Consider the following 14,149-nt stretch of genomic DNA (forward strand, 5'->3'; position numbering starts at 1 on the left):
GATTCACTTTACTTTCCTAACCACTACGTCCCTCTTTGGTAGTCTTCATCAGTAAGTTGTTGGGTTGCCAGTTAGTCTACTACAAGATTAAATCTCCATTCCACACCGTTGTGTGCCAACAAAGATGTAACTTCTCCATTCGTTCTCAACCGGGAGACGACCACTAATAACTCACATGACAATTACCATTACCCTTATAACCATATAATCAGCATTTGGAGCATAAGAGCACAAGTTAGACAAAATCACCAGTGGAAGAACAAGAGGTCCAATTTGCAGGGAGCTGCAGCGCATCTTCAAATACCTTACTAATGATGGCCTGCCAAAGTCAGAAAAATAGAAAGATAGCACTGCTTGTGGGAGGGGCAGGAGAGATATGAGCCAGCGGAGGCCATTGGGATGTGTACAACAAGGAAAACACTGGCCACATCACCCCAAGAGTTTGGAGATTTTTTTCTTTAGCTTTGACGAGTTCAAGAGAATGATGACAGCGATCTGCGTTCCTAATAGAGTACAACAATAGTAACAATGCTGTGCTGCTCTCTCCTCATCCAACACCTACCTGCACCTCCTACTCTACGCCCAACAGGGCCTAATATTTTCTACTACATGACCCAAAAAAAAAAAACACACACACACACACACACTTCCCCCATTTTGTTCTCGTTATAACGTTATCGTACATCACATGCTGTGGCTATTTTAGGTATCTGAACATGCTTTCATGCAGATAAACCGCCACCCTGTCTGCATATAATAAGCTAATCTTTGGATCCCTAGTTCCCACAAAGATGCTGTCATATATCAAACAGAATTTGCCCAAAATGCTTGTCATTCCCATTGCATGAGTGCACACAAATAATATCTCAAGCTTCATTTGCATTTATAACAGCAGCTTAAAGGCCATTGAGGGTAACCACAATTTGACGAGCAGTACCAAAGTCACGGTGCTCACACAGCCATATTCCCTGTATCACCAAAAAGGGAACTGTTTAAGAAACCAACCTTTCAATAATTGATGCATTGGAACAAATTCCATTAGCTTCTAAGGGTCAATATTTTATCTTTTAATCACTGGAAGCAAATATACAAAATTGAAATCCGAATTAACAAAAGTAATCATGTCTTAGAAACTTCATTACATAGTACCGAGAGATTAACAAGGGACATCCCAAGAGTTGTTTATTACTACTAAAACTAACTATACTCATTCTAGTTCTTCACAACATCAGACATTCCCACTATAAATTGCTTGTTCCATTGACCGTATATTACCTAATACTCCAGTCTTTATAATTAAAGAAAACTCACCAGACTCCTAGTCGAAGTATCGGCTCAGAATATAAATAAAATATGTCTCCGCACTATGAATATATAGCATCGGAACAATGATTAATCAATCATCATAGCCATGGCATAAGCGGACGATGGATCTTTGAATTGAAGTTCAACCATCTGTAGCTCATTACTCTACAATTTTTGATATTGTTTTGCATATATCAATTTGAATCAGAACGTCTAACATGCACCTTCACTTACTGTATTTAGTTGTTAAATCTCAGAAACCTAATCCTATGACCTATATTCTTCTACCAATCAATTCAGAACCAACACACCAGATTATCCGATATAGTTCGCTGCAATTTGTGCAACTATTAAATGAATAGATATAGGGTCCTATTGGATGGTGTGTGTTTTTGGGTGTTTGTCTAGAAATTTACTCTAGATTATTTTAATTGTTTTAGGCGTGTTTGTCCAAAACACCCCCTCCACCCTCCTACCCTGACCACCTGCCACCCACCCCTGATCACCGCCCCCTCCCTCCTCATTTCCCCCACTACCCACCACCTGCCGCCTCTCCTCTCCACAGTATGTACTCAAGGGAAGGCATGCACGTGAGAAGGAAGTTTAAGCTGCTCCAAATGGCTACACTTTAAGTAGGCATAGAATTCTTTCCTTATTGGAACCCAACAAGCCATGCAGATGACAAAGTTTGAATCTCCTTCCTTCTGCTGAGAAAATGATGAAGCCCCTCTTTCATTTGGGCTTTAGATTGGTTAACTAAACGATGAAGTAAACATGTTTGGATTAAACAAACTGGATATATCCATATGAAACATGAATGCCACAAATGAATGCTAACTTTGGTTTGGTAAACCAAAGCCAAAGCCAATAACACACAGACTATTCGAGCAATGTACAGTATAAGGTTGACAAGAAGGGTATGTTGGAAGCATGAAATTGGTCAACATGTACTTTGGGTAAAAAGGGAAAATTTTTATGAAACAGCAAGAAGAGAATGCAGTACCTGCCAAGTTCCCATGTTAAGCTTTCCATTGGTAATTGGTATCCTACACGACCCAAACACACTGTCAATGGCTTTTTCAACAATAATAAAACATAACAACATTCCAACAAAAGATAACGAACTAGATTTACGTCAGGGTGCAGCCAAACATTGATGACTTGATGTGAGCGGGCATGTCATCTGGACCTGCAGAATAATACAATTCTTGATCATCATTTTGAGATTTGTAAACAATTAACTCAAAAATATTTTGACAAATAGGATTTTACAACTTCATGCCACTTAGCCACCATTCTGGCTGCAATTTGATATTTCACAATTGGCATTTGAAATTTTCCATTCGAGGAACGAAATATTTAAACATGAATATAATTATGCAAAATGGTGTCTCAGTGTCTGCAATTTGCAAGAGATATACTGCTTGATCAACTGAAATTTCTTCAACCATGCATAGTAAAAAGTTAAAGAAGGTTTGGTGTCATGAGCACAAGAAATACAGCCAAATGATGGGACAACATAATATGCACTTGTCACAAGAGGCAAGCAAAAGGAGATGGAAACAAGACCTCAAAGATAACAACATATGTGGCATATCTTGATTTAGTTATCATCTCCAGATATTGCAATAGTTGCCAATTTCTTTGGATGTCTGATACTTAAACTACAAGATATGCCAATCCCTTCTGACAGTTCAAATTGCATTATACAGCAAGCTAAATAAAGACATGAGAACAAGAACTCGAAATTAGCAAGATACTTGGCGAATCATAATTTGTTCTCTCGAAACTTTGCAATCCAACACTTAATATAAAACTTCAGCACAGAGAAAGAAACCAAAACTTCCTAACAAACCCCTACCACCCTGCCACTTCAAGTTTAGAACCTTGGACCACATGCATCATGCTGCAAGAGTTCAATTTAACCTCTTTCTTCATCATATACTGTAGAATAACTTACCTCCTCCACTTCAGGAAGAGGATGATGATGCTAGTTATAAAAGATATATCCAGGCGCGTAAACAAATTTACAAAAAGGATTGGGTTAGGGTAGAATAAACTTTCATTAAAACTCTTCCTTGATAAAAAGTTCCTCTAACAAATGCAGAAATTGAACATACTAGCAGACCCATAAATGAAATATTAATTTCATGAAAAAAATAATTGCAAATAAAAAAAAAGCTTTCCAGGCAAATGGAACAATCTGCAAAGCAGAGAATCTTGCTCTCAGGAAAATAGGCCATAGACTAACCTTCCAATGTATGCTTCCATGGAGCTGAAGTTCCCTGGAATCAAGTTTCAAATATAAATAACACAGGAAACAGACAATATACACTATTGCATCTAAATATTCAACTAACAAGCTTACCTCAGGAACTACCCTGTTCAGAAATGTCTCAGTATCATCTCGAACATCAGAGTCATAGTTCTCATTAATGGTCAATGAAGCACTGGTATGCTGCACTGATGCATCAAGGAAAAAGGAAAATAAATGCTCCACAATATGAGCTATGGGTTCGTCACACTTACACCAATTAAGATCTGGTTAACTTACCACTATGGCCCTAGAGTTTGAGAAATTATGGACCCCTTTTGACTGAATAGTCAACTAACAAAAAAACCCTCACTGTCAAATTCCATTACACCAAAAAGACTACATTTTAAGTGTCTATGACATTTTCTGTTGCCAAAGTAACCTTTTAACAATGCTTAGTCATCAAGTTAGGGTAGTGTATTAATAAGAATAGGAATACTTCTAACAAAACAAAAACAAATTTTATCTAGCATACTTTACTTCTAAGAAAACAGTTCCATTGAATAACCCACTTATACAAATTGATAAAGCAAATACTTCTAAGAAAACAAATTCCATCAAGAATACAAATATTTCTAAGAGTACAAACCAGGATGTAACGCAATCTTATAGCAATCCCATATTTAGCTTTTTTATTTTTCATGAACAATTAGCAACATATTACTAGATAACACCTACTTGAACACTTAAAACCTCAATGATATTAACTTAAAACCTCAATGATATTAGTCTACATAGTTAAAAACCTGATAGATGCATAAAATCCAAGACTGACACAGGGAAACATGCATCACCAGAATGACATCTTTCTGACAATGCATCAAGAAAACAGTATTGGTTCCTAATATTGCATAACCTTTTATATTTTACTAATTGATTAATCCCTTTTTCTTAGAAAACAAAAATAAAATATCTACAGGAAAAAAGTGGGTAACTAATAAAATTGTAATAAATTGCTTTGATATTAAAAAAAATTTCAGCTACAAATTTAGAATAAAATAAACTATTAAACGTTCTTTGTTTGCTCGGAAGAAAATAAAAGCAATAGTTTGCAGGATTTCAGGGTAACACTAGTAATCAATGGTCAATTAGTGTAAAAAAAACGATGAGATAATCTACAACAGTCTTTCTTTTCTAAATATGTAATTATCAAAACCTAATGAATCTTAATAGGGGATGCAATTTTTTAAATTAAATGCCTATTGTAATTTTCTGCTTTTTTTAAGACAGATTCATCATGATTGCTAAGTAATATCCAAAAGATCTAAAAATATATGGAGTACTTCCAGAGTTCCAAAAGTTGATTACACTATCAGGTATTATTAGACAAAATAAATGTGCTAGACTTTCTATGCATCAGTAAAAATCAACTTTAGAGAGAGAAAGAGAGGGAGTCTGTGTGGTGATAATGATAAAATTAAGATCTAAAGATACCAGCATAAGCAATCACTTTAAGAAAATGGCTATACCAAGAAATGCATCTACCATAATACAATAAGATTTTACAAAGGGTTCTGATGAAAAATATATGAATCTAGATTGCCAAATGAATATGGAAACTAACCATATAATTGTTAAAGATGCATTTAAAATAGAAATAAGTAAACCAAAATAGTTAAAGGATTTCAAGATTAAACCATTTTTAGTATGACAATCTAGAGGTATTAAGCTGAAAAGACACCATAACCCTACCCACTATTCTGATATTAAAATCAGAAGTACGGAAATCTAGTCGATAAAGTTTAGATTGCCCTCATTGTTTTATACCTTTCTTTTGAATTATCTTTTATACATACATACTAGTCTGAGGAATTAAAATATTTATCTTATTACATTAACTTGCTCATCCTCTCCCTCCTCCACCTCCTAATAATCCAACAATTTAAAAAAAAAAAAAGAATCCAGGACAAAAACATAGAACAGGCCAATCAACAAATTATAAATACTAATGCACTCATTTGCCGGACATTTGCAGACTTGAAGAATCAAAAGGGTGCACACAAAAAGACATCCCCATATAAAGAATAGAAATGCAACTTATAGAAACTATGAAACAGTCAACAACAAAAGCAACCTGTCCCCAACATTGTACAGACCAGCAGACCTGGTTGTACTATCGGAAGAAAATATGATGGTTTCAGAGGTAGAGGGAATGTAGAGGTGTGGAGGTGGCTGCCATAGCAACAAAGGAGATGGATATGCTTGAAGAGAAGAATTAGCGGCAACAAGAGGGCCAGGGGTGGGCAATGCATCTGGCAGTGGCTTGGAAAGGAGGGGTGGAGAGCAGCACTGTAGCCTAAAGAAAAGAGATAAGAGCAAGAAGGGGCGGTTCAATTGAGGGAAAAAGAGGCAGGGGCTACTAGGGGATGAAGGGCAGGTGCATAAAAAAGAGGAAAGGAAGATAGGCACAAGGGAACATGCTGAAGAAAAGGAAGGGAAATATGTATAAGGGACACCTAGTTGGTGAAGGGGAAGGAGCGTGGAGAAATACAAAGCAGCGAAGAGGGGTGGCCAGCGGAAGAAGCAGAGGAAGGAAGGGGGGGGGGAGTTCCTAGAGAAGGATTGGTCTGTCAAATACTTACAGAAAAGATGTGCAAGACCACATTTAAAGCCTGACAAGTCTTGCCCAATTTCCTTCAAAATCTGAGACATGGAAAAGGTCACTAATCACTACCACCTTCACAAGAATGAAAGTAAAGCACCAAAATAAACAGATGTGCACATGTAGTTATTCCAGGTAATTTTCTCAATATATGAACAAAACATCCCTCACATTTACCCGTTCGACTTTTTCGTCCCTCACATTTAAAATGATGCATTTAAGTCTCCCGCAAATATGAAGCACACCAATTGAGCTATCTGTCAGGATCGATCAGAAGAAGTTTTAGGATCAGGTAAATTTCGGGTCATTGGATATGTAGTGGGTGGGTCAAAATCCCTGATTTAACCTTTTCTACGCCACTAAAATTCATAACGCGTGAGTCCTGTGACAGTTTTAAGCTAAGGTTACGGGAACTAGAGTTAGGATCAAGATGGAATCTTTCACTTTTGTGAGGAATGCAAATGCATCATTTTAAATGTGAGGAACAAAAAAAAAAGTAAAATTGCAAAACACGAGGGACGTTTTGATTTAAGTACCAACACTCACAGGTTGTGTTAACTAATAGTAGTACTGCAAAAAATTATTTAAGCACTAATTACTAGCACAAAATATCAAGAACATTTATACAGATTGATGACTGAAAATTACTACTGACAAACAATACCTACAAATGGTACAATGGGAACGTCATACGGCCACACTTGATTTGTACTGGAAAAGAAAATCCTGGGGCGTGAGGGTGGGTTTTAACGGTAAGCGGCAAACACCAAAGATCAACGGGGAACATGTTTACCTTCCAGAAGGCCAGAAAAGTTAAGTGGGATTTTAAAAGAATTACCTTTGCAGAAAAGGGGTAAAGCTGCAAAGCTCAAAGGTGGCATGAAAGCTTTAAAACTGTAGCAAGTAAGAGGCGTATGCTATATTGATGTGGGAAGACAAAGCACAAAAGAATTTGTAGTGGCGATGCACAGAACAAAATGTTTGTGCAATCCCGCCGGGGGTATAATAGGTGGCGTTACCTTGGAGGTGATAAGATGACAGCCTCGCCTCTGTGGAGGGATGGTAATAGTCTTCTGAGCCCACTTGGGTGAGGTAGCAGTAGCAGCCGCGGCGGCACCACCCCCGGAGGAAGCCATGAACGGGAATGAGCGGTGACGGTGGATTGTCCTCCTCTTGGGAATCTGAGTTGCAGTGCGGAGGGATTTTAATCTGATGATGGGTCCCGGTCCCAGGCACAACTGGTTGGCGGCGAAGGTTGTTGTTAATGGGCGACTGGTATCAGAGGAGACGGAGCACACCAAAAATGAAGAGGCCAACGATGAGAGGTTCATCTCAGGGGAAGATTGAATACCTATTTATATTGATTAGCTTAAAATTTTTAAATTGATCCTCTTCGTCCTCCCTTCTTCAACAAATCAACCAATACTCCAATTACTTTGCTTAGTAGTCAGTGCTGCTCCATTACTATTAGTGGTGTTTCTGCAGACTACAGACTAGTGTAGATCTCATCTACTCCGGGCCGGCCACTATCTTCCTGCTCTTTACTTGGGTTGGGTTTGCCCATACCACACCCAACAAATTCTAGTATCTAAACTCGAGTGATTCCGGACTCCCCCCCCCCTCTAAGCCCCAAACTAAGCGATGCTAAGCATCAGCCCACTCGCTTATGGCTTTTTTCATTTCTTTTTAATGTTCAGTGGTTTGATCGCAACTTATAATTATATCTTTTTTTTTTTCTTTTTTTTTCGACACAGGAGTGTCCGGGTCAATCCTTATGGGGCTCGACTAATCCCCTGCGGTCCGGAAGAGGAGGCCCCACTCCACTCCGGACACAGTAACTCCAGGCAGACTCGAACCTTGGTTGCCCAATGCCGGACAACGCCCCTAAAGAGGAAAGCGTGACCGACTGAGCTGCCTGGGGCCTTATAATCATATCATTGCTAACTACAAAATTGTAGTAATGCTACTATAGCAGGAGAAAAGGATGAGTGAGAAATTGCAAATCTTACAATAGAAATATAAAAGAAAGGATATGAGAGTCAAGACTAAGAGCTCCAGTTAAGCAACCTCGAAATATTGACTAAATTTGAGTTACTCAATAATACGTACGAATTGAGTTCGAGTGTTTCTAAAATCATAAGTTCAAGAGTCTAATCCATCTTTCAATACATATATATATATATATATATATATATATATTTTAAATTTTTTTTTATTTATTAGTGTGATATGTCGATTATATCCTTTGTTTGACATTACATATAAAATATTAATTTTTTATATGAGTTCATTTGACTTTTTGAAAATTGGAAGAGATTGAATTTAGTTATTATCTTAATTTGAGTTGACTACCGGATCTCCACTTGAATGCACCCTTATCTTGTGCTAAATTGGCTAATATTTGATGGGTATGCATATATTGCTAATTATTTTCTTCTAAGCAAGAGGTGTTAACTCTTAAACCCCAAACCTCTCCCATAGTGCTAATTAGTTAAGCTCTAATTCTAGAGTATTAGTAGGGAATGTTATTAAAAATAGACAATATAATTTGTTTTTCAAATAATATTGTTGTTGTATTATAAACAAAATTTCCAAATAATCTCCTATGATGTTTGGGTATGGTTCAGTGATTATGCATGATTGGTTGATGGTTGATTTTTGCTGTTCCTTCCTTCCGTCACTAATTTTCATTTTACTACGATTTGCTTCCTTTAGTTCATTAATGTATGTTTGTGTAGGAGGAGGATTAGATGGTACAGGAATCAATCAAATCCATTTTACCAGTTTAGGGTATTCATTTTTCGTATATACCACAGTGCTTCTTTTGCTACGCTACTATTGCTCGTAGGATCGCCATCGCCCAGCAGACAAGAAGCCACGGTGTCGGCGGGACTCTAATTTACTCATCCTCGGAACTACTTGAAATGGCGGCGGCTGTGTCACATTGGCGGCGGCGGCGGTCATCTCTGTGTGCTGCACTCGTGGTTGTGGGTGCTGTCATCGTCGCATTCTTCGGGGTGTCTCCTTGCAATGCCTTGTTGTTGTCGGAAGAAGCAGAAGAGGATAACAAGTCTCTTGTTTCCCGAATTGCCTTCGGATCCTGCGCCAACCAGAGCGCTCCCCAGGTTTTCTCTTTTCTTCTTCTTTTTTTTTTCCCAAATAACAGTGTAATATTAAGAAAGAAGAAACAGTTCGTCATTCGGTAGATTGATTTAAGTAGGAGGAGCAAGTATCTTTCTTGATTACTAGGTTACTATTGATTAGATGATGGTATTTCTCCCACTTCTACGGCTAAGCATTTTTCATTCTTTTGAAGCCCATATGGGATGCAATCATCGACTTCAATCCCCATGTATTTATCTGGCTGGGCGACAACATATACGGTGACATCCGCCGTCCCTTTAGGCTTTTCGGCAAACAAAGAACTATTGGTCCTTGGAAGAATGTTCCCCGTTTCATCCCTTCCTCCGAGCATGAAATGCAGTCTAGATATCTCCTGGCTAAAAACTCTCCCGGTTACTCTCGTCTTCGCCTCAACACCAAGGTACCTTCTCTTCTTCCTAGTTAGTTATTTTCCTGCTGCTATTTTCCTGATGTACTATACTACTACTACCCGTACTACTGCTACCTCTACCTCCCTTCTCATTCTGCAGGTTATTGGCACTTGGGACGACCATGATTATGGACTAAACGATGCCGGCAAGGAATTCAGTGCCAAAATCACCAACCAAAGGCTTTTGCTAGATTTCCTGGACGAGCCCCAAGATAGTCCCCGGTTGGATTCCCTTCTCCCTCCACTTCAAATAAGTCCTCCCCTCATTCTATACATATCACACCTACCTTCTGAAAAATTAAGCTGCAAATTACATTTCACGCTGACATGCACTTGGTCCACCCATGCTAAAGCTCAACCTTTTTTCACGCACCAGCTATCTTTTTTGATAGGCGCAAGCAAGCTGGTGTCTATGCATCGTACACATTTGGCCCAAGGGGTAGACAAGTCAAGGTATTGTAACTCCCAACATCCACTATTCTTGCTCCTGCGTGGAAGACTGGGACTTCTCGTGTTTTGTTATGGGTCTTAAACTTCTTCAGGTTATTCTTTTGGATACTAGGTACCATAGAGACCCTTTATTTAGTGATGGAAGTATCGTGGGAAGTCTGCAATGGGAATGGTTGGCGAAGGAGTTAAAAGGTCCTGCCACAGCCATTACTATCATCGGATCTTCTATACAGGTAGATATTTTGAAAATTTTTTTATCATCTGTTATGTTAGATTATGCATCGTTGTTGCTGTGCTGGTTCCTGGTGCGCTATGATGCTACAAGCTCTGATGTAGGATCAATATAGCGCTTTAATCACAATGATGCTTTTCCCGCTCTTTGTTCTGTTTAAATGGGGTTTTATGAATTCCACTTTTGCCCTTCCCTGAAACCAGAAAGTGGAGATAGATGGTGGTTGGAAATTTTTTGATGGTAGAGTGTGGAAGGACTAAATTGGTCAAAGAAAATTTTCTTCAAGGACTGAATTGGTGAAAGTAAAAGATGAAGGATATAAAGTTGAAGGACTAATCCAGCCATTTGTCCTAACACTGATACTATCTCACTTAATCTCTCTATCTTACGATCCTGTGGTTGATTGCTGCTTGTATCATTCACTGGGGAACATGTTGATAGATGTGCGGATTTAGCATTTCATTTATCCTTGTCTTCTGAATTGGTCTCAACAAAAAGCAAGAAAGAAACACTATATGTTGATATATGACTTTTTCCCATTCTTAATTTGTTTCTTTTTATGTGACAGTCAGACGTAAGTCACCACATATGAACTGGATAGGAGTGGTTCAATTCAACCAAATAGTACCGGATTTGTATTCAAGTTGTTTAATTGCCTTTTCATTTTCTTGGCATTTTTGGTATATTTCTTGTCAAGATCATTTGGTGACACTCTTACTGCCACATTTTACATGCTTGGTGAACATAGCTTGGGAAAGAGGATTAGGAGAAAGTTTTTAGTGGAACTCATTCTTTGTTCCTGAATCCACATCGTTTTTTGTTTACTTCTCATCCTTTTTATAAATTCTTCACGTTGCTTGTTCCTCCAGGTGATATCAAACCTGTCAGCAACCACTGGCCCTTTGTTTTACATGGAGTCCTGGGGTCGTTTTCCAAAAGAAAGAAGTCGTCTTTTTGAATTAATATCTGAGAGTAAGGTGATGGTTTCTTGATTACTTTTTTAACAAGGAAAAAAAATTTAATTCACTTCTGATTGAGCTGGATAAGCGTTTTCTAGTGCTATTGACCTTTTTCATACAAGCTTGAATAACTTAATATCTACACTCAGTTGAAGATTGTCAGTATAATTTGATCTCGTATTCAAATTCTTGTTTGTTTTCTTGTTATTCTTGAAATAGAGGGAAGGGGTGTTCTTCATCAGTGGGGATGTTCATTTTGGGGAAATTACAAGATATGATTGTGCAGCTGGATACCCCTTATATGATATAACATCAAGTGGGATTACCCAGGCTGTGGAGAAGGCAGTCCCTTCACCACTTCATTTCCTTGTGAGATTTGCGGCACGCTTGACTCCGAGTACTATGAGAGTGATGGATAGAGGCTGCAGCTACAGTTCATGTACGTATGGTATGTCCTCGATTGCATTTTATTGAGTTTACCTGACTTGCTGCATGCATTTGGATAATTGATCTCCAAGATCTGCATATTTTTTAGGGAAGCCAAATTTTGGAATAGTTGAGATTAATTGGGATACTGCTCCTGTCAATTTGAAATTCGAAGTGAGGGATGAAAATGGAGATACTGTTATTGGAGTGAATACCTCATTATCACAATTGAAAGCCCAAAGGACGGAATCTAAGTTTACCAAGGTAGAAGGGAAATATAAAAACCATTGCCTTTTGGAAGTTGAACTGCCATGGATGATCAGATATCGGTTGGCCATCATGTTCTTTTGCACTGTAGGAGGTACTTGTCATTTTCTCCTCCTTTTTCTTTTATTAATGATTTCTTGTGAGAATTTTTCTGGTATGATGGAGTTAACTGTTATTCAGAGAACTATAGCATCAAATAGTCACCAAGTAGAATTATGCACTTATTGCTCAATGGAGCTTCTTTTTTTTTTTTTCTTTTTTAATTTAAATCAATGGCTTTAATAAGAGGCTTAGATAGATATTTTCAAAAGCAGTTCTTTCTTTCTTTGAAACTGTTGTTCAGTTATGTTTTTGAGGAACAAATATTAGATTGTGCAGTGGGCTAGTTTGATATTGTCTAGTTGCAACTGTATTTGTAGCTTACAAATACAACAAATTAACATTAAAATATATTTGCTTTCTTAGCTATCCATCATGCATGTGTACAAACCTTTGCATTTGTTAATGGTGGGGTTTCATATGAGACAGTGGACTCTTCTGCTTACAGATGTAGAACAGGAAAAAAATTGTGAGATATAAACTAAGAAATGATAGAAGAAGGCAAAACAATGGAACAACCTGTTTGTTAACTCCGGGATAAGTACACGGGAAAGAAAAAGCTTTTATTTTAATCGAAAAAGAGATAAAAACAAATAATCTAAGCCTTTTACTCCTCCTATTGGAAATAAACTCTTTTCTCTTCTTTTCTTGTGCAGGAGTAATACTAAACTGACTACATGGAATGCCTATATAGTGTTATAAGGCAACAAGTGCATATGGACCATATGTTACTTCCTGAAATGAAAGATGAAATTCTTTTTGACTTTTTTCCTTGTTGCAGTAAATGAACTGAAGAGCACATGAACTGGTTGGAATTACATAATAAGAACATTATAATGAAAGTCTGCTGATGTCACTTAGTTCGCAGACCTAGTCAACTAAGATTGAATAGTTTTGCTTTTGGATCTTAATAATGACATGAAATGAACCAGTTCTGGAGATATATGGCTGGTCAAAATTTTTACATGGTCTCTTTATAAAAGCCCATTATTGGTGGAAGAAGGCAGACATGGGACTAATGGAGTTAAGAAACAGCATGTGGATTGGAGGCCATAGTCTGATGGAATTTTTCTTCTGGCCAGGACCCCAAAAAACAGTTCCTCCCTAGTTTTATTCCAGACTCCATATAGATATCCTTTTATCATGTGGTCACAAACTTTCCTGGTGAGCTAGGAGATGAAAGAAAAGGAAACTTGAGGATGTTTTATCATTCTTATATAGATTACAAGCAGGTCCACGAAGGTAGAACAGAAAAACGGAAATTACGGGTTACACAGCTGATTTGGTTCACGACAATAGTTACACTAGCAGGAAGGGGATCCACAGAGCTCTCACATTCTAGATAGCTTGTAGGCATCGTTATGATTGTCTGGGACTATTTTAACTTTGTTATCTGTGTGGAGGCTTATCATTTGAGTGATGCTACTTTTAGACTGTTATTCTTGTCTTCTCAATTTCTTATTTTGTCTTTTTTTTTTTTTTTTCCATTCACCTTTGCAGTGTTGCTGCTGCTTCTCATAGGTGTGTTTTACACTGTCATATCACTGTGCAGCCGATGTCTCCAAAAGTGCAAGCTTGATTGAAAAATTGAATGGCGATCCTCAGAGTTGATGTTATCCTGATCAAACGAATTGAGAGTTATTCACTTTACAATCCAGCTCAACTCCAAGATAGTGCCACATATGCAAAACTCCGTCTGCTTATTTCCATTAGATTTATATTGGTAGACGACTTACTTATTAATTTACTTTGCGGTGCGCTCTAACTCATTTTGTCTTGGCCTTTACAAGTACTGGGAACAATCATGTCACCGAGTGTCATTACTTTGGTAATCTGTCTTGATCAGTCATTAGGTCCATCTGCTTATGGATGGATGTACCACTTTAACCCGTTGTGATTCAGCTGTGACAAGAACGACCATGAGCTGCAACAACAGCTATAG

General features: G+C 37.9%; 2 protein-coding genes across 9 annotated transcripts; one reads left to right on the forward strand and one right to left on the reverse strand.

The window, feature by feature from the left end:
* Positions 1 to 429: 429 nt before the first annotated feature.
* Positions 430 to 7,811, reverse strand: LOC140004099 (uncharacterized). Of its 3 annotated transcripts, none has more exons than XM_072068996.1 (7): positions 7,241 to 7,811; positions 6,202 to 6,262; positions 3,674 to 3,768; positions 3,557 to 3,590; positions 2,440 to 2,494; positions 2,309 to 2,351; positions 430 to 968 (listed from the first exon to the last, which is right to left on the reverse strand). In XM_072068996.1, the coding sequence occupies exons 1-7, from the start codon at positions 7,550 to 7,552 to the stop codon at positions 897 to 899; spliced, it is 672 nt and encodes a 223-aa protein (XP_071925097.1). In that variant the 5' UTR covers positions 7,553 to 7,811; the 3' UTR covers positions 430 to 896. The 3 variants fall into 3 exon arrangements, with proteins under 3 accessions (XP_071925097.1, XP_071925098.1, XP_071925099.1); XM_072068998.1 differs by having other exon boundaries at positions 877 to 968; positions 2,431 to 2,494; positions 7,241 to 7,688; XM_072068997.1 differs by lacking the exon at positions 6,202 to 6,262 and having other exon boundaries at positions 3,674 to 3,763; positions 7,241 to 7,688.
* Positions 7,812 to 8,859: 1,048 nt separating this feature from the next.
* Positions 8,860 to 14,094, forward strand: LOC140016121 (uncharacterized). Of its 6 annotated transcripts, none has more exons than XM_072069346.1 (9): positions 8,860 to 9,346; positions 9,538 to 9,765; positions 9,875 to 9,996; positions 10,167 to 10,227; positions 10,317 to 10,457; positions 11,326 to 11,433; positions 11,635 to 11,863; positions 11,951 to 12,202; positions 13,708 to 14,094. In XM_072069346.1, exons 1-9 carry the CDS (start codon positions 9,146 to 9,148, stop codon positions 13,788 to 13,790), a joined length of 1,425 nt encoding a protein of 474 aa, XP_071925447.1. In that variant the 5' UTR covers positions 8,860 to 9,145; the 3' UTR covers positions 13,791 to 14,094. The 6 variants fall into 6 exon arrangements, with proteins under 6 accessions (XP_071925447.1, XP_071925449.1, XP_071925448.1 ...); XM_072069348.1 differs by having other exon boundaries at positions 9,009 to 9,346; positions 13,760 to 14,039; XM_072069347.1 differs by having other exon boundaries at positions 9,009 to 9,346; positions 11,635 to 11,854; positions 13,708 to 14,039.
* Positions 14,095 to 14,149: the final 55 nt, after the last annotated feature.

The sequence above is a fragment of the Coffea arabica genome, chromosome 10c (genome assembly GCF_036785885.1).
Source record: "Coffea arabica cultivar ET-39 chromosome 10c, Coffea Arabica ET-39 HiFi, whole genome shotgun sequence".
In the NCBI taxonomy this organism is placed as follows: Eukaryota; Viridiplantae; Streptophyta; class Magnoliopsida; order Gentianales; family Rubiaceae; genus Coffea; species Coffea arabica.

Excerpts from the sequence above, each read along its gene's own strand:
- LOC140004099 (XM_072068996.1), bottom strand. The coding sequence starts at position 7,552 with ATGAACCTCTCATCGTTGGCCTCTTCATTTTTGGTGTGCTCCGTCTCC. Across the intron at positions 6,263-7,240 it reads GTCATCTTATCACCTCCAAG|ATTTTGAAGGAAATTGGGCA; the intron begins GTAACGCCACCT and ends TCCATGTCTCAG. Across the intron at positions 969-2,308 it reads TTAACATGGGAACTTGGCAG|GGAATATGGCTGTGTGAGCA; the intron begins GTACTGCATTCT and ends TTGGTGATACAG.
- LOC140016121 (XM_072069346.1), top strand. The coding sequence starts at position 9,146 with ATGGCGGCGGCTGTGTCACATTGGCGGCGGCGGCGGTCATCTCTGTGT. Across the intron at positions 9,766-9,874 it reads GTCTTCGCCTCAACACCAAG|GTTATTGGCACTTGGGACGA; the intron begins GTACCTTCTCTT and ends CTCATTCTGCAG. Across the intron at positions 11,434-11,634 it reads AATTAATATCTGAGAGTAAG|AGGGAAGGGGTGTTCTTCAT; the intron begins GTGATGGTTTCT and ends TTCTTGAAATAG.